Consider the following 20,095-nt stretch of genomic DNA (forward strand, 5'->3'; position numbering starts at 1 on the left):
CTAATGATCATCGTCATGATCTCCATAGCCTCCATGGCCACCACCTCCACCTCCGTGGCCGCCATGTCCACCATCTCCACCTTCATGGCCACCATGTCCTCCGCCTCCACCTCCATGGCCTCCATGTCCACCATCTCCACCCCCATGACCACCTCCATGTCCACCACCTCCGCCTCCATGGCCACCATGTCCACCACCACCTCCTCCTGAGCTTGAGCTGAAACCTGTTAAGCAAAAAAAAAAATCAAATAAATTTACAAATTCTGTCTTAGCAAATTAAATAATAAAGTCTTACCATGTTCACTTCCGCCCTTCTTTCCACCTTTCTTTCCAAACTTATCATTATGTGAGTGATGTGATTCATGGCCATGTTTGCCACCCCAGTGTTTGTGGTCTTCATCGAAATGTCCCTTGTCTGAACCTCCTTTCTTCTTATTGCCACTTTCTTTGAATCCTTCTTCATGATGACCTCCTTTACCGTGTTTTCCTTCATCTTCGTGGTGGTGTTTGTGTTCTTTGCCGTATTTCTGGAAGCAAATTGAGGATTTATTGGATTTTAGGGTTTAGAAGTCACTGTTGATGCTTTAAGATGTTTAAGGCTCACAGCTTCCTAAGCTACAAAATATTTTTCTTACCTTATGATTTCCTTCATCATGTTTATCGTCATAGAACTTGTGCTCTTTATGGTAGTCATCCGAATGTCCTGTCTTATGATGACCAGTTGTCTTTGATCCTTTTTTATGGAATTTTTTGTGTCCATGTTTGCCACCTTTTGATTTCTTTCCTTCATCATGATGTTCAGCATAAGAATCTCCTTCATCATAAGATGACTTCTTATGTCCGCCTTCTTCTCCATCTTCACCATAATGTTCATCCTTATGATGTGAACCTTTCTCTTTCTTATCCCATGAGCCCTTCTTTTTATGACCTTTGTCTCCTTTTTCTCCACCACTTGAAAAATGATCACCGCCATGTTCTGAACCACCTGATTCTTCATGTGCTGATTCTCCGCCGCCTCCACCGCCACCGCCGCTTCCTCCATGACCACCTCCATGTCCGCCGCCGCCTCCGCTACCTCCATGACCACCCCCATGTCCGCCACCACCTCCGCTTCCTCCATGACCGCCGCCATGTCCCCCACCGCCTCCGCTTCCGCCATGACCGCCTCCATGTCCCCCACCGCCTCCGCTTCCTCCATGACCACCCCCATGTCCGCCACCACCTCCGCTTCCTCCATGACCGCCGCCATGTCCCCCACCGCCTCCGCTTCCACCATGTCCGCCGCCTCCTCCATGGCCACCGCTTCCCCCATGGCCACCGCTTCCCCCATGACCACCACTTTCTCCATGACCTCCGCCTCCCCCATGACCCCAATCATGTCCCCAATCAGATGCGGCAACTTCTAAATCACTAATTTCTTTCTGCTCATCTTTAGAATGTTCATATAATGTAAAGGCACTAGACAGTACTATTTGCACAATCACAAAGCCAGCAAGAATTTGCCAAGCTCTCATTTTTTTTATCACTTAAATAACTCCAACTAAATATAAATTTTAAACTGATGTTAACAGTTTAATGTATTAAACTTGTCTGACAATCTAAGAAAAATCATTTCTATTTATATGTCTCCAAAAATTCAAAGTTTCTTATAAAAATTCAATCTAAATTTCACAACTTCTTTTGACTTGTCCGTTAGTCTCGGTTGGTCGAATTTCTTCTAGTCTGTTTTAGAAATGTGCAATAATTAATTGAAGTGATTGTAGACAATAATAAAAAGTAAATGGTCACGTTGAAAGTAATCAAGGTCAAGTAAAGTTTTTTTTTTTTGACAAGAAAAAGAGTGTTTGTGTGAATTATCAATTTTATTTTGCAATTTTACACCTTGAGTGGTGGTGATTTTATTAATTTTAGTGACGCTTGAATGGATGGGAATACCGGATGTTCGTGGTTATCGGTTAAACGTCTATTGATAGACATTATTAATAAATTGTGATGAATAGCTTCGATTATAATTGTTCAAATATACTTTTTGCATAAAATTTAAAGAAATAGGCATATATTTTCAATTTTGGAAGTAACTAAGCTGGATTAAGTTGATTATAGCTTGTTTATCAGCGATAGTTCAAAGTATCGTTAGATTCTTATCATAGATGGGAGAAAAATCGAGTACTTAAGTAACGTGCAAGTTCTAAATCCAATTAGAAGTCCTTTTGGCAAGCAGAAGGAAGGAACTTGATGCAACTATTCCTGTTTCATTTAATCTCTCAGATGCAAACTGCCTTTTTTATCATTCTGTTATTATAGAGTGACTAATCAGTGTGAATCCGAATAGCATAAGTCGGTTTATCGATCCTTGAATCATATCAGACCATTGTGTCTCTAGCATGATGCCAGACTTTAGTCTTATCCGGCATAGAGTCAGAGTAACGTCGATTTACGTCTGGATTTTCAATCGATGATCCGATTTGTTCTATTTGGTGTTCATGACTGAAAGAAAACAATTTTTTAAGAAGAAATCCAAATATTTTAAACCTTTTTAACTCTGTTTTTTCATAAAAAGTGCCTATGACATCATTTATGAACATCCCCAAATCAAATAACGTCATTGAAAAATATCGATTGGCAGAAAAATTTCTAAAAATTCCTGAAAAATTTGAAATAAATTTTTGATCATCAAATGCCTCAAGTCCTTCAATTGAAACTTACAAATTCTCGTTCCTCATGCTAAACAAAAACTGAAAAAATTATCCTGAAAACATTTAATTGAGAACTTAATTCAATTATTTTGGGTACAAATCAAATTAAAACACAAACAAAAAGTTGATTTTTTTTCTCTATTTTTTTTTTCACTTTATTGTCATCTTACATGATGTAAAATTTTTCCAATGTTCATTTGGAAACCAAAAACTTGAATTTTTTTTTTGTATTTCATTTTCGAAATTTAATTATGAAAATTAAATTTTTTTTCTTCAACTTGATATCTCTTCCATTTTCAATTCTATATATATACTTTTAATATAATCTTAGCATTAAACTATAATTAAATTAAAATTTACAACAGAATTTGTTATTTTTCTTTATACACGATTTCATTTCATTTTTTTTGTCTAATTGAATAAAGAAAAGAAATTAAAAAGCATCGACAGTAAGACATGAGAGCTTCAAAAAGTGGTAAATTTTTGCTTTATGTCGAATTCGTTGCGAAGCGACGAGATGGAAAATTCATGAAAATGTTGATAAAGTAAGTTGGAAATATTATTTATGTTAAAGATTGTTTTGAGTTAGAGAAAATGAGAAATTTCTGGAAGAAAGAAGAGGAAATTGAAATGAAAATGAGGGAAATGTTAACGGTAATTTTTTTGAAAAATTTGATGATTTTATTTTTAGAGGAGCTCAAAGGAAGGTAGGGAGTCGATATTTTGGTATGAGTCACCCTACAGTCAGGCAGTTGAGCACCTCTAATTTCAAGTGTGCGTATCTTAAATACGGCCGGAATGGACAAAAAATGTTATAATCAGTTAATGGCAAATTAGTGACCAATGCCTAGTTCTAACGTATTATTGTCCACTCGGCCAGAAAATGCAAGTCTGCAATTCTTGGCTGAAATCTTTCAGTTTTGTCACAGAGAAAATGGGCAAAAAGGAGCTGCGGAGGGTGTAGATTCCCAAAAATTCAATTTTCCGCGTCACTCAACAAGTGAATAAACCCATAATTAACTGCCAAACTTACATGATTCGAATTTTCGCTCCTTAATTCCTCGCATTCTAATTCCAAACACTTTTATTTTTAAATATCATGTTATAAAACACTTCTCATTAACATCCCACTTAATTTCACTTCCTTCTTTTTCTTTCAACCAAAATTCCTTTTTTCCATCTTCAAAAAAAAAAGCTCTTTTATGGCATTAAAATACATGAAAAAAAGAAAAAATTGCCAGCAATACTCTTGAAATTTTAATGCTCGCTTGTTAATGGCACGAAAAATATTTGTTTTAATTAATTTTCATCATTTACATTTATTTTCGTTCATGATTACTTCATATAAATCTAGAAATAAGCATATAATAAATGGGGTTTTGTGTGCTTGTGTGGAAAAGGATAATGGAGCATCAATTAAATGTGTGTGTATATATTTTTTTGTTGTGAAATAATAATAATAATAATAATAATAATAATGATAAATAAAATAAAAAAATCATGTTTCAGTCTATAAATTTTCTGTAATACAATATATAAAGTGTATTTATCGTAGAATTGTATCTATTGCGATCTACTTAAAGTAGTGTAATTGAATCCTCATGAAATGAGATATATGTATATGTACAAAAAACTCAAAGCGTATATTCATTGTCAATAGAGTTAAAAGGAAACAAAAAAAGTAAATGTTTGCATGTAATTTTCTGTAAAATGGGTCCCGAGCTGTAAATTGATGTGATGTGGATGGGAAATGATTATAATTGTGACACAATGGATGCGTTTGAAGTGTTTGATGGGTACATTTAGTAGATGCTCAATGTACACTCTGAAACATACCAAAATTCCGGTTCCAAATTGAATTGACTCTGCCCTGAAGCCTGATTTCATCGAACCTGGTCTAAGACGAGAGTCGTGCTGGTTATGGACCAGGTTTTTGGTCATTTCTTCACTATATGCTTTCGTTATGCCTTAATATCTCAATATCAATCTCTTATCTCCACAAATAATGTCATAAAATCCTCTAAACCACGTTACATCCCACACAACACCAATTTACCGCTCGGTCTTGTAACAGAGTAAATGACAAATGACAAAGAAGTTCTGTTTACTCAATTTATGATGCTCTCTCCTCCTTCATCTCTTTCTCTCTTGTGTTTAATTATAATTAAATTTTCAATCATTTTCATCTCCACTTTGAAGTGTTTTTGTCTTCCCGTTTTTATGACTGGAAAAATTATTCTTTTTTTTCGTGTTTTGTTCATTTTTATTAAAAAGAATTTTTTTTTTGCTCTCTTATTTCACATGGCGAATATAAATTTGTATAACACAGCAATTACATGGAGAGGAAGAAGAATGAATTAAAATTAATTTTCGGGAAAAATTTTTTTAAACAGCAAAAAAAAATTTTTTTTGTTCTCCTTTTTACAGCTTTTTTTATACGTACATACACACATAGAGAGATAAAAAAATTGTTTTTTTTTTTTGTCAATGAGGAAGTTTCTAATAAAAAAGTTTTTTTTTTTTACTCTTGCTCCACTTCCTCTTTTGGTTACTCCTTTTTTATGAAGAATTAATTTATTTTAATTTGATTTATTTTTCACTGTAAAATGCTTTTTGTAGTAAAATTGCATGAATTTTAAGATTGAAGGAGGTCATGTTGATGACTGATGGTTGATGATGAAGGTAAGTGCTTAGTTTGGTAACTTTAAATTTTATTAATTTTTACTTGTTGATGTCAAATTTTTATTGACATGATTTTGAAGGGTTTGTGATGTTTTTCGTTCAATTTAGGATCAGTCGCTCTTGTCTGGTCCTTAAATCACGGTTTTTACGATAGTGTCAGACCCTCAAGTCCATTTATTGAATTGGTGATGTTTACTTCCTTATTATTATTGGTTTTTATGAAAATTAACAGGATTTCTCTTAAATTGCAGACAGAAAACACACTCCTGCAGTATTGGACGCTCTTTAAGTTACAGCCAAAAGCTGCAGACCTGCGCATCTAAATTGCAGGCCTTTGGTTCTAAACCGAACCGTAGAAATTTAGCCAATACTTCATTTTATGTAAAACTTCCAATCAAACATCTACAAAACCACAAACAATTGATCATATTCAGTTTCGACACTTTACAAGGATTGATATCATTGACCACAGATGCGCATGCATCAATTCAGTTTTCCGTTATTTCAATTCATTAGTAATGATGCCTATCAATGCTTCGTTCGAATCTATTAGTCAATATTGACTTAAATTTATTGAATCTAATAAATCAGGTCAATTAATTAGCAATAAATAACTCAGCGATGTACAGAGAGCAACCTGAATATTCTCAGAAAATGTCACTCGTTGTATAATTCCTTACAAATTAAGCCCTTGGCTGTCTAATTATTCATTTTCTCTTACATTGTTATTAAGACATCAAACTATCCAGCTTTTTTCCATTTCAGGCACATTACAAATTTGCTCTGCATGAACAGTCATTACCGATTTAATTAAAAAATTTACATCGTATTATATTTCAAACCTCATCACTCGATTACTGCAAAAATGTTAATGTCATCAAGTGAATTAATGAGAAATTGGATTTTTTTTTTATTCCTGTTTGCAACTCGAAACTCGACAGCCGCATACAATGTGAATGAAATCGACACTTTACAATTTCCACCTTTAGGCGTTTTTCAATATAAAGTTTTTTAATTGAAGTTAATTAGAAGCAAGGGTTAAATCGTCAACAATTTAATTTCAATTAATAAACAATTTAATTTTTTTTCCTATAATTGCATGGTAATTATAAATTTTTATCCTCTCCATGTCTTCATCATGGATTATTAATGCTCGAAAATTTTTCTTGAAAAACATAAATGTGAAAATTAATGAATTTTTAATTGAGTATGTGGAATTGAAATTGATACTCAGGTGTTATTAATTTTGTGGAGGGACATTTTAAGAATTAGAGTCACTCAGGTTTAATTTTGACTGCTGTAGGAGCTGATTATGAGGATTTTGACCTCTGTACACACTCTTGAAGTAGTATTGAGTGTGTTAAATCTAAAATTTAGATCCAAATCTACAGATCTGTAGAGAAAACAGCAGGATTGCACTTTCAGGCGAATTATCAAGTTTGGAAGAAAATCCCAAGCCTGTACATCTAAAATGTAGGCAATTAAGTCTTCAGTCGAACCCCACAAATCTGTCAGTGCACAAAAAAGCTACCCGAGTGGACAAAAATAAGTTATAACTGGTCACTAACTGGGTAGCTTGCTTTTAACTAACTATAACGTATTTTTACACACTTGAGGCACCTTTAGTAGACGTCTAAAGTAGGTCATGGATGTTAATTGAACTGTTCAAAGTAGAAATGAGGTAGTCAAGGCTAAATAGTCCTGGACAATTCATAATTCGAAAGTTCAAGTCACTTGAAAACACCAAAGCTCGATTCCCTTTAGATGACTATCTATTTTGGTCAATCTGTGCTAATATAACAAGGATATATTGTCATAAATTTCAAAGAAAAAAAATCTAAATCTGTATCATTTCAATGAAAACACTCTCCGCATCCTACACAAGGGCTTAACTTCCTTCTGTCGGGTCAATAAAATATCTTATGTTTTTGTAACAAATTTGTAGACGTTAAGTACGATTTACAATCGTATCTTCCAAGAATTTCCAAAAAGTCAGGGACTTTTCTTCTTGACTGCCTTGAACAAATAACCTTCGATTGACTTTAATAAAGTCTGAATGAGACGAAAAAAATAAAAATAAGTTTAAAAATTTTCACCTTTTTTTCATCATCATCACCATCATCAACATGAAATCAGGTCTTCAATTTCAGGTCAAAGGATTTCTTGCTTTAAATTTCTGATAACGATATGTTTCTATAATATTTTTGTCTTCCATCATCTACCTTTTTTTATATCCTTTCTCATCACGATTAACGTGAGTAACATAATTTCCATCCTCTTTACTCTCACAAATACGTGACATGAATTTTGATTGAAAGAATAAAATGCAAATTTTTTTTTTGTTCTTGTCTTTACTGTTTTTTTTTTATTCTTTTTCGTCGAGAGAGTGAATGAGAACCTGTATACACTTATATAATATAATTAAAATTTTCTCTTTTCATATTAAAACTAATTTGATTGACGTTGAGACACTTTTTTATATAATTTTTTTTGCTTCTTCTTCTTCTCGTCATGCTCATTTCTTTTATTTTTGCATTTCTCATTTGAAATTAAGTAAAAAGTTTTTTAAAAAACATTTTTGTCTGTACATCAAATTGGCAGTTCTTTTTGGATTAAAATTTTGAAAATTTAAAACTTGCAAATTTTTAACAAATTTTTCAATTTTGACATTTTTACAAACTTCCAAAAGAAAAATGCGCTTTGTTCTCATTACAATTAAAAAATCTTTTTCAACTTGTTTTAATTCTAGGAGAATTTTTTTCTTCTATTTTCATTGTTTAATTGCTCTACATTCATTAAGTACATTCATACAACTGTGGCATAACAGTTCACATGTTTCTAGATTTCAAGATCGTTTGGTTTCCGATTACACACACACGATGTCTATCTTTTATGCAAAAATCAATTAATTACTTAATGTTCCTTGTATCTCACTCGATTATCGTCCTTATGTATAGACGTATTGAGGGTTTAAAGCAGTGATGGGTAACCTTTATTTGGTTTTGCACAAGGATTTAATTGAAGGGGGAATAGGCTTTTGTTTAATTAGTTCCTGGAAAGCGTGCGGAGTAGAAATGACCCAAAATCCAGTCCCAAGCCAACCAGACACTGATCCTAAGTCAGAATCTATGAAATCTGCTTTCAGCCAAGCAACAAGTCGGCTTGAAACCTGATTTTCACTCATTTCTACACCATCTGCCTTCCAGGCTTATCCACCACTGACATCAAATCATTAAATGAATGAAAAGAAGCAAGTGAGAGACTAAAGTGAGGTAAAATAAACGAAAAGGAATTAAAAATGATAATTATTATCGCTATCAATCATTACAAGTTAATGAATAGGAAAAAAAATGGAAGCATTAAATGAAATGAAGTGAATGGAAGTGCTGATAGTGAAAAAAAAAATTGTATTCTTAATTATGAAATGTTTCTGTTCGCACTTCAATTGGATTCTTTTTTTATGAATTTAACGTACTAGAAGTAATTACCAATTTGTGACTTGAACGTAATCTTGATTTAGGCTGTACGTTAAGTGCTATCCTTCTTGTTTAATGGCTCATTAAGAGAATTTGTTAGCTGCCTTAGCGACAGTGGTATTTTGTGAACATTAATTGATGACATGTACAGCACGAGTTCTTCAATCTCAATTTCAGATTTAATGAAATTCAATATTTTTCGTCAATCAATTAAGTAAGAAATAAAATTCTAATAAATTAAACCATTTTGCATGAGTAGACAAAACAATAACATCAATTTCAATCTCAAATTTCAATAAATTAAATTACAATTTTGCATCTAAAACAAACAATAATGCTTCATTTTACATATGAATACAAATTTGATCTCACATATCTAGCAATCTGCTAGAGACGCCTTTGCATTTGAAGTCATTTTTCTCATTTGTTCTTGAAAATATAAAAAAAAAATTTGAATTGTAAATTAATCTCAATCATTCAACTCGCTTAAGTGAACAGTTAACTTTATATATATTTTTGCATAGTATGCTGCCTTGACATGATGTCACATTGAAATTATCAACTGTCGCACTTGATGACTTGAGTAGATTAAAATAAATATTGTTTAGTTCTAAAGTATTATAGATTTTTGTTTTGAGATGAATCTGTGTGATTTTATGAAAATTGGATTGGGGGGACGTTCGGAAGTGATGTCTAGCATTTGAAAAAGGGTTTGGGTCTTCAAACTAGAAGATCGACAGCTGCAAGGGTTTAAAAAATTGCAAAATAATGTTTAAAAATCCCAAAAATTCAAATTCTCCCTTGACATCACTAACGAACGCTCCCCAGGAATGTGAATTTCAAATTCCAATACCAAACTAGCTTCAGCACTATAAAAACTTGACTAATGAATGCCAAATCTCTCAATTAAATTACGAAAAATGAATGACAAGAGTTAACTAATCGGATAAATCATCAGCAGCATATCCACTTCAAGTTGATTGAATTAATTACAAATTAATCACAGTCGCAGCAGGCCAATTTCCAGTTCTATTAGATTAATCAGCCGAAAAATCTGTTAAAATCACTTCAAAAATGTGTTTTAGTGATTTTAAAATCTCAAAGGAATCTTGTATGACTGCGTGACAGCAAATTTGAAAGGCATGATTAGAATTTTTTGCCATGAGGCAGAGAAAAAATTGTGAGTCAGCCATATGTCAATCATCATTATTTGTTTGTACTTCTCACATTTCGCATTCGTATATAATAATTCATTCCTTTTGATATTTTTGCAACTGCATGATCTCATTGTGTGGGATTAATTGCAGCTGATCAAATTTTTTCCGCAGAAATTTTTCCTTTTGTTTTTCGAGATATTTTCTTTTTTTTTTTTTGAAAAAATAATGATGGTTACGAATGAAATTGAAATCTGATAATCCAGCGATAAAAATTCATTATAAATATTGATTCAATAAGCAAACAATTCTCTGATTTCAGCGTGATGCAGAGTCTGCGAAACTTCTTTTTTTGAAGTTTGTGGAGGATTTTGAGGTTATGTTTTGAATCAAAGCTTGAAATCGATGCGGATTTTGTAAGGAAAAGTCGACTCAAGTCGAGTCGACTTCGAGCTCTGATTATGAAATTTTGAAGCTTATTTAACAGTTTTTCATCGAAAATTCGAGTCGGCACCATGGAAATGGCAGTCAAGTTTAAGATTTGAGTTCTAAGTTCAAGAATCAAGCTACTTTTTGTATGGTTTGTCCAATATTACAGGCCTGCAGCCTTCGACGAACTAAAAGGTGCAACCGAAAATTGCAGGCCTTAACATATTAATTGCAGGTATGTGGTTCTTAGCCGTACCCTCCCCGAGTGCTTGATGACTTGTTCTGACCTCATTTAGTCCTCTCAGGTTAGCTATTTTGCAATTTTGATCTTCCCTGAACTTGAAATTCACATCCTATCTCTCTCCTTATCGCATCCCAAAGTTTGTCAAACACTGAATTTATTATTTACTCGAATCAAACTGCTCGGAACAATAAAATGACGGAATAAATATCAATGTAATTCATAACACAAACATTTCAATAATTTTTCATTGAATAATTTAAAAAAGTTCAGTTCAGCATCGTATTTTTCTCGATAAATTGGCTGATTGACTGAACATAAAAAAAAATATTGTAGAAGATTTGCTGAATGGCTTAAAAAATACCATGGAAATTGATATTGATGATTGTGGATTTATTTCTGCTAAGCGGCAAAAAAAATCTTTTTTTTTCGAGGGTTTCGGTTATAATTTGATGAGATTGATTCCGCGAATTTTACACGCCAATTAAGGATGTAATCTCATTGATGTTGGATTAAAATTGGCAATTTTTTTTGCAACAGTCGAAAATTATACATATAAAGCTCTTCCAGGACATCATCAAAGTTCAACAGAACAAGCTGCATTTATCAAAGCTGATGACAATTTTTATTTTTTATTGAATTTTCTCATTCACTTCATTTAAACATTTAAAGCATTGAAACGAACCAGGAACCTTATCTATAAAAAAATTTTCATATGGAATCCATTCTGCATGTTGAGTTAAAAATTATGTCGCGCGTTGTGTATCGTCATTTTTCATTTATGACACTTAATGCTTCATATTTCAATAATTTTTTTTTTTTGATAACAGCAGTTGGAAATAATAATAATAATAATAATAATAATAATAAAAATATTAATGTATATTAAACAAATAGCACTTAATTAATGTGGCGTATATAAATGAGGAATTGACAATGTGATGATAAATTATTATTGACATGAATTTTTACAAAATTATATTTTTAACCTACTAGCTGCTGTTTTTATATCTCAGACAATAAAAAAAAATCTGAGGAATTTTAACGCAAAATTTAATATTAAATCAACTGTCAAGTATTACGTCTATTACCAATATCATTCTAATTTATATATACAGAATTATTACGTAAATTATTGATTTTTGCTCATCATCTTCACACTCCATACATCCACAGACATACACACCGACGACTGATGCTGTTTTACATTTCATCTCCATTTAGACTTAATTGAACGCGAATGGAATGTCACAGACAATCGCTAATAAAGATTTGTCTTCGTATTCTTTTTTTCTATTTCGAGTATGGGAACTCGATGATGTAAAGAAATGTCTTTAATTCGTATAAAGATATCTGGTGCTTCTCAAAACATACCATACAACACGTCGGTTGGATGAAATGGTTATTGGGGTTTTGTTCGTTATTATTGTTAGCTGCTCTTTTTTTTGTTGGATATTCATATTCCAATGTTGTTATAAGATGACACCGGAAAGCTATTTGTGCTTGTGCTTGCTGATTTTGAATGGCCCCATTAATGACATTCCAATTTTGTGTTTTGTTCTCTTCTCTCCCTCCAATCCTCGTCGATGTCTGTATGTGTATATATTTGTATTAAAATTCCTTCTTACATTTTTATATTTATTTTATATATTTTTTTTGGCATTCATGTCGTTGTCGAAAGCTCATTTTTAAGCCATGTCGGTATCGGTCTTGATCCAAGTTTTTTCAATAGCTTCACTAACGCCGTATTGTGACTCAAATAATATCTACATTGGAAGAGAAAAAAGAAGAAAAGAAAGAGAACATCAATTTATGTGGCGGTTTTTTAAGATTTAAAAGGGATGAGGAAATGGCATGAAAATAAACAGTAAGGAACAAGAGAATGAGGAAAAGCTTAATATTAATATAATCCGGAATTAATTTTCATGGGATGAAGAACAAGAGGATGAGAAGAAGACAACAAAAAAAAAAAAACTTTTGAAAAATAAGCAGGCAAGCAGCCCAGGAAATAGGAAGATGAAAGAGAAAAAAACTTTTTTCTTTGCAATTTTTCTTTTACAATTTCTTTTCGGTTGCGAAGTGCAAGGAACATAACAAGAGCATAAAAAAAGTTCTGTTTAACAGAAGGCGGATGGAATAAGCTTCATAGTGCTGGAAGATATGATAGCGCATTATTGATAAGGTTAATTGTGGTATATCTGTACAATTTTTGGATATTCCTGAGATGATTCAATTATTATTTAATTGGACAGTTGACAGATTGTTGATAGTCTGGGGATGATTCATCTTTTTTTTGAGCTTTTGTGATTAAAGCTTCAGAAAATGTAGGAATTATGAGAATAAATTTATAAAAAATTCTATAGAATGTCCAAAAGTTATTGATGACATTCATAAATGACATCTATTTTTAGTCATTGATTGATGGAGTGCCACTAAGCTCAGGCACACCTACTAACATTTGTTCAATTTAATATTAACAAGAGTGGGTCGGGTTGACCATCCAAAAATCCTATCATCGTTAAGCTTTATTAAAAGCTGAGCCATAAAAGGAAATGATTCTACCCTTAACGGCTATGATATCCAAATTAACATTAAGATACCTTAGATACCAACATAAAAAGTAGATGAATCTATTGACAAAGCAACACTTTGGTACTTCAACAGTTCGAATCTTACTGTCGCTTTGGGTATCAAGTCAGCATAATATTCAAAATCATGAAAAATGCTCTCATACTTTTGACCACAGCTCCCACTTATAACATTCCAATTAAATGACTCATAATCGACCTTTCAATACAACTAATTTAAAAAAAGCAGATCTCAATCTAGTTTCATAATAAAATCGATGTGAATGACTCCCATGAGTTTCATATCATTGACTTTTTCGATTCCTATGAAATGACACAACAATTTTCTTTTTTTTAAATAAGTTGAAAGTAAATCCATTAATTTATAAATTAAATCCCCAACTCCCACTCTTATTTGGTAATGACTAAATTATGGGAGAAAAATATGTTGTAGGTGGCATTATGCTGTTCATTAACTTATGTTGATGATTGAATAATTATTTTTCAGTAAAACAAAACAAATGTGGGACTTTAAGTAGGAGTCATGTCATACAAAATGAACAAAAAAGCTCGCTTGGAACATGATAATTGCAGATACAGTTCTTGAGGCAATTTTATTGTGAAATTTTTACATTTTCATCTTCAAAGTTTCTCAAAAAAAAGAAATTCTAAAGAAGTTTAGGTTGTTACCTTTTTTGCCTTTTATCCTCTACGGGTCGACTTTTTTCAGAACTTTCTAAAAAATTCTTAAGAAATTAAATTTCTAAGTGTAATTGAATAACGTCATGAAAATGCTAACGGACCTCATAAAATGAACATTTTTCCAAACAGTTGTCAGCTAAACTTTATGGTGATGTAATGATAAAACAAAAAAATATTGACTTCTTTTTTGTTTCCATACAAAATTCATAACCATTTTTGGACAGTCTACCAACAAACTCAACGTTATCTTTATTAAAACAATAAAAAAAATTAACCCCTGTCAAGTTGCGCTAAAATCAAGTTATTCAGAATAATAAAAATATCGGAAAGAAAGCAGTAGCAAGCAAACTTAAAAGGAGCAATAAAAAAAAACTTTCCATCTTTTTCTTTAGTTTTTTTTCTCCTTCATCTACCCATTTGTTATGCATGCCATAAGCTGGAAAATTTGTTCGATTGCTCCTTCACTCTTTCATTTTCATTCAAATTTTTTCATTCGTTTCATTTTCCCATTTTTTTGATGCGGTTTTTTGACGTGGATGAGTTGTTGGTGGTAGGAGGTTGTCTGACTGTTTGTAGATTGACATATGTCTACTGTTAGGATTGGTAGAATGATTTTGGAAGTGGCTTAGGTATTCTTAAACCTGTAAAGTTGAATTGGACCAAAATTTACAGGCTTATGCATCTGAAACTAGTCTTAAACGCAAGAAATGTCGGATTTCTACCAAACATTAGACTAGATATCCAAGATACACATATGTCAACTATAGGTCGATGCCCACTAAACAGAATTCTGTTTAAGAATCGTCTTAAACTCAATCCCATCTCAGCAATCCTTAATTATAAGAAGATATGAAGGATAGAAGCCTATTAAAGCCTTTCCATGCGCTTTCTTCCCTCCATACTTAATCACTATCCCAATTTCTACTAAACTTTTGTTTTATTCAAAAATCACCAGGTGGAAGATGGCGAATAACAAAAAAAAGGAAGAAGCAAGTAGAACAAAAAATTATTCAAGAATAAAAAGAAAGTTATGCAAATTTAATTGCATATTATCGTTCATTTTGTGTCTGATGTGATGTGCCGCAACACGGCAGCCGCTCCGAAAAAGAGAATTCAGAGTAAGGAACAAAAATGATGATTGCACATTCAGGACGGAGGTTGGAGAAATGTTGAAGGTTGAAAAAATCAATAGAATGAGGAAAATGAAATTTCATTTCCTTGATTCAAATATTATTATTGTTTTTATTAGTATGAGCTCTATGCCGTAGATGTAGCAACTACATCCTTTATATTAAGACATACACATACTCATCCATCCGTAAATCCTTCCTCGATAAGCTTTTTAGAAAAAAAAATATTATTCAACACCTTGATAACATCATTCCAAAAGTGTTGGGGATGATGCAAACAAGCTCTCAAAATATATTCATTGCAGCAACGCGTCTCTTTTGCTGTGAGTGAGTTGGAAATGAAGAACTTTTAAAGTTTTTTTTTTGCAGCCGCCTCTTCCCTTCAATCTCGCACAGTGGAAAATAAATAAATGAAAAGTTTTTCTTCTTATTTTCCCTTCTTTTTTTTTGCTTATTTATTTATTCACATTCTGCTGTACTTTTTTTCTGTGCTGTTCATCTCATTCTAGAGACTTAGTCTGAGTTTATCCCTTCATACAGGTGGGGGATCATCTCGTTTCTCTCTTTTCATTCAATGGTAAATTGCACAGTTAGTTGTGTATTGCTTTTTTAGAATTAAGTTTTGAGGAAGTAAAATGAACGAGCTTTTATGGAAAAAATAAGAGAAAAGTGTGCCAGGCTTTGGTAATTTTCTGGGGATTTTCATGAGTTATAATTTTGTTATATTAATTCGGGATGTACCAGTATGATTTAGATTGTAATTAGAGCAGATTTTGAGTGAGGATTTAGGGGATGTGTGGGGTTGGGTGGTCTATAGAGCTGACCTAAGAAGCACTGTCTGCTGGGCAATGGGATGATGTGTTTCTCAGTTAAGAGACGTGATAGACGAGCTAGCTACTCACAATTCTCATGAGCCAACAAAAGCGACAACAAATTGGGGGGCATTAGGACCTATAATATTACGAGTCAACAACCTTCCTTTTCTAAATATAGTAAAAAACAAATCAGAAACCAACCCAACTCAGTCCACAAAACTACAAACTCAAACCATATTCAACTACCAACTATCCAAACCCTGACATCCAGAATTATCAGATATAAGGGAATTTAATTTAATATTTCTGCAATTTTTCGCATGAAATGAAACTTTAATTAACAAGCTTTAGCATGTCTATTGCTTTCTGGTTTTGTATGAGCATCACATCATACATATGAAAAAATCTTAAATTCATGTTCCTATTCTCTTGCTTATTTTTGGGATTGTACAATAACAACACCTACAAACAACACAATCTACAGCACATAAATGAATTAAATTAATTTTTCATTTCACCGGTTTAAGCCATTGCCATGAATGGAAAACAGAAAATAGATGGAATATGTGTTGATAGGCTTATGTGTGTAAAAAAAAAGTTTATTTTGTTCATGTCAATAAGGCACTTACCTTTGAAGAATTTTTGTACTCTTTTCATCCATCTCGGGATAAATGCGACCTTTTGATTTACCCAAGCACTTATTTCGCGATTCATTAAGCACCTGACAGTAGAAACCTTTTTTGGTATCGAAGCGTAGGTGATTTGAGTAATCCATTAATGGTGCTATTTTGAGGAACCTTTGGAGATCATTCATCACATCAATGGGATTCAGACGTAATTGTTCACCATCAATTATGTGTAGCTGCTGAGCTGGATAAAATGCGAGCCATCTTTCTAAATGTTGAGCATATTTACCGGGATTTAAACATCGATTTCTTAAATCGCGTAATGGCTTTGGCGCCGTATCACTGGCCGTAATGACCTTAATTGTGAATAAAGAAAGAAAAATAAGTAATTAATATTATTTTTTATTTTTATTAACTCAATAATAATAAGAATTAAGTACGCTATTACAAACCTGATAGAAACTATAATTATTAGCAATTACATCACCATGCGCTCGCGTATGCTGATACCAACTGTATGCACGTTTCGCTGGTGATATTAATATAACAACAAGTTTTGCATTTGGTAACAATTGATGGGCACGTTTTGGCACTAAGTCGCCATCAAAATACGTGGCGGATTTCTCAAAGAAATACCGTGCATTTGTGCTGCTGCCTGATGGCGTTCCTATATGTACACTATTTGACGTCGTTGCATTTTGCAATGGAAAGAAACTCATATACCAGTCGAGGCCACGATAATAATTATTTCCATTGAAAAATTGAATCTCTTCGAATGTATCGGGACTGGGTAGATTACTGGCCAGACTCGGGTGCATACTAAGGAACGAGTAAAGTGCTGTTGTGCCTGTTTTCTGTGGACCTATCACTAGGAATTTCGGAAGTGAATCACAGCTTTTGTTACGCGACCAAATTTTGAGATGCCGTGCGTCTTCGCCTGTTAGGTATGAGAATTTTTGAGGTTAGAATTTTTTAAGGTTATGAAAATTGAAAAACTTACATGGATTTCCCCAAATCGGGTCACTTTCATCCGGATGTAACTTAAAATAATGATCACCCAACTGAAGTGGCGGTGACGATGAAAGCTTTAAATTCGTCCAACACCGAAGGAACTTAATAACCGATTCAAAAGTATAAAGTGCCAATCTATCACTTCCATAATTGGACATATGTGTCATAAAAATATTGATTTGATTATAAACTATCGTTTGAAATAATTCTCCACCTTGTATCGATTCATCTAGTTTATCACGCCCTCCTGGATATCGATCTGTTTAATTTATAAATAAAGAAAAATAAGTAAAGACATTAAGGAATGATCATAGCATGGAAATATGAATAAATAGATATTGTGCTGTGTATAATTCACAATTTATGGGACTTTGTTTGACAATAAATATTGAATGGAACTTTTTTATGGAATATTGACAGAAAATTTAACAATAATGTCAAAAATAATTGATTTTTTTGGTATTTAAGACCAAAAACGTATCTTAGATGACTTGCTGATGTCATTTGTATCAAATTTCAGTAAAAAATTTACATTCCTACCATATTCCACTTCAATATCCACTTCACAACGATTAACCCAATTGCTTCATTATAAATAATAAGAATAAATGCAAAAAAGAGTATCAAATATCAAACATACATACCTATATACATTGTGTGTGTAAATAATCCACAAGTTTGTCGTGGCAATACCATAATATTACGATGTATGAAGCCTCTCCGAAGTCGTGCGGGTCGTAAATGTGGATATTCTTCAGTCGATGTTACTTTTACATTCCAAACTTTCTTCCATGCTTCATAGAGAAGCTCATGAACTGGATAAACACCCGAATGATGTGGTGATACGGAATAACCCGAATTTAAAGGGATTCCTTTTAATTTTGCAAATTCTTTATTTAACATCATATCATTCATGAGAACTGTAAGATTATCATACAAGTGCGGTTGCTGATGATTCCACATGTGACTAAACCATGTGAACTTATCAACATTTCTCAGTAGCATGTCATCACCGAGATTCTCCTCTTTGGTACCATGATGAAAATATTTGCCTGAAAAGCCAAGATTAAATCTAAAGCCGGGTACCATTTCAGCTATACGACTTTGTGTTGATATGAGTGCATGTACATCATCTGGCTTTAAACGTGTACTACGTTCGCCAACAAAAATATCATCGATGTCGACGAGAATCATTCTATTAAGACTAACACTTAATTGACCATGACTTAGATATGATAAAGCGTCTAGGAAAAGCAGTCGATGGAGCCAAAATTTTAATCCAGCACCAAAATATATTCGTTGGATATTATCCAATTTTCCATGATCTTGAAGTACTGTGGTTAATGGTGGTTGAATACCACCATCATTTGGATAGTCGAGTGTATTTTTCTGTGCAAACTCGAGTGGCTCATAAGTTGTATGATTGTGCTGAAAAACCGCCCAATCGTTACCGGGTAAGGGTCCCCATGCTGTATCACCAGCACGTGTAAGCCTTAACACTGGTGAACTTGGATTTAAACTGGCATCACGTAATCGTAAATTTGTATGTACATATAATGGAAATCCTTTTAATTGAGCACCGACCAATGTCTCTTCGCTCGCACTCATAAAACCGACAATACCAACGGAATATTCACGGCAATATTTATCGAGCAATTCTCGATTCCACTTATCCATTGATAAATATTTATCGAGATTCTCAAATACAATCACCCCATATCGACCTTTGTCCAAATTCGTTAACACGGGAAGGCTCTTGCCGGCAACTTCGATTTTATATCTGTGAAAAGAGAAAAAAAAGGAAAAAAATGAGATAAAATGCCATAAATTTTTTTTCTTTTACAATAGAAAAGGTCCATTCATATCCACAAACACACACTTACATGCCCTTTTACATAGACACCAAAAAAAATATTTCCCTCTTATTGAACATTCGACATTGATGTGCGGTTTTGTTAGCTTATAATAAGGATATCATTCTCATCCTCACAATTTTTTTCTCTCTCTCTTTTTCTCTCGAACTCTTCATTTTCTTTTATAACCTTACAAGTGTGAATCATTTATACCAATTCGAATCAATCAAATAAAAGACTTCTTCACTTTACTTGTGGGAAGTTGGATTGATTTTCTGGGAATAGTGAGTTAACTTTGTGAGGGATTCATGGATAATTCTAGAGAAAATATGTATGTCGATCCTATGAGTCATTTCCGGACTCGAGTAGTAATGTTTTAGTCCTTGATATATAATATGTTAATTATAGTTGATTTTAGGAGTGGATGCCGTTTTAAATCTTGAAGTAAGATGGCATAAATCACCAAAACTTCAACGAGCTATATCCAGGAACTGGAAGTAGGACGAAAATATTTTTTTGATGGACGCAAATGTACACAATATGGACCTAATTCTGACAAAGTTTAAAAGCAATCAGACACTTCATGCCATGGTAGTTCCTTAAATCTATATTGAGTTCCTTAAAATATAGCTCAATCCCTACGATACATCGAAGCGGAAGCCAGCGATAGAGACAGTTTCAGTTGGTATCTTAGGCATCTCCCCTTCTCTAAC

General features: G+C 33.0%; 2 protein-coding genes across 2 annotated transcripts in view; both read right to left on the reverse strand.

Annotated features, from left to right (window-relative positions):
• On the reverse strand, positions 1 to 1,514 carry LOC139101075 (keratin, type I cytoskeletal 9-like). The gene is made up of 3 exons (XM_070653942.1): positions 636 to 1,514; positions 296 to 527; positions 1 to 224 (listed from the first exon to the last, which is right to left on the reverse strand). The coding sequence occupies exons 1-3, from the start codon at positions 1,512 to 1,514 to the stop codon at positions 1 to 3; spliced, it is 1,335 nt and encodes a 444-aa protein (XP_070510043.1).
• A 1,471-nt stretch (positions 1,515 to 2,985) lies between these two features.
• sfl (N-deacetylase and N-sulfotransferase sfl) overlaps positions 2,986 to 20,095 on the reverse strand; it is a 69,909-nt gene continuing 52,799 nt past the window's right edge. Inside the window, exons 4-8 of the mRNA XM_070653904.1 lie at positions 18,174 to 19,309; positions 17,519 to 17,788; positions 16,971 to 17,455; positions 16,522 to 16,874; positions 2,986 to 12,444 (exon numbers count right to left, since the gene is read on the reverse strand). Of these exons, the coding sequence (XP_070510005.1) occupies positions 12,342 to 12,444; positions 16,522 to 16,874; positions 16,971 to 17,455; positions 17,519 to 17,788; positions 18,174 to 19,309 (2,347 nt within the window). The 3' untranslated portion in view covers positions 2,986 to 12,341. The remainder of the gene's footprint in view (positions 12,445 to 16,521; positions 16,875 to 16,970; positions 17,456 to 17,518; positions 17,789 to 18,173; positions 19,310 to 20,095) is intronic.

Source organism: Chironomus tepperi, unplaced genomic scaffold (genome assembly GCF_022539635.2).
Source record: "Chironomus tepperi strain 1889 unplaced genomic scaffold, CSIRO-AGI_Ctep_v1 contig_74, whole genome shotgun sequence".
NCBI lineage: Eukaryota > Metazoa > Arthropoda > Insecta > Diptera > Chironomidae > Chironomus > Chironomus tepperi.

Coding starts and splice junctions, on each gene's coding strand:
- LOC139101075 (XM_070653942.1), bottom strand. CDS start 1,514: ATGAGAGCTTGGCAAATTCTTGCTGGCTTTGTGATTGTGCAAATAGTA. Junction 528..635: donor ATGATGAAGGAAATCATAAG/GTAAGAAAAATA, acceptor ATTTGCTTCCAG/AAATACGGCAAAGAACACAA. Junction 225..295: donor GAAGGGCGGAAGTGAACATG/GTAAGACTTTAT, acceptor TTTGCTTAACAG/GTTTCAGCTCAAGCTCAGGA.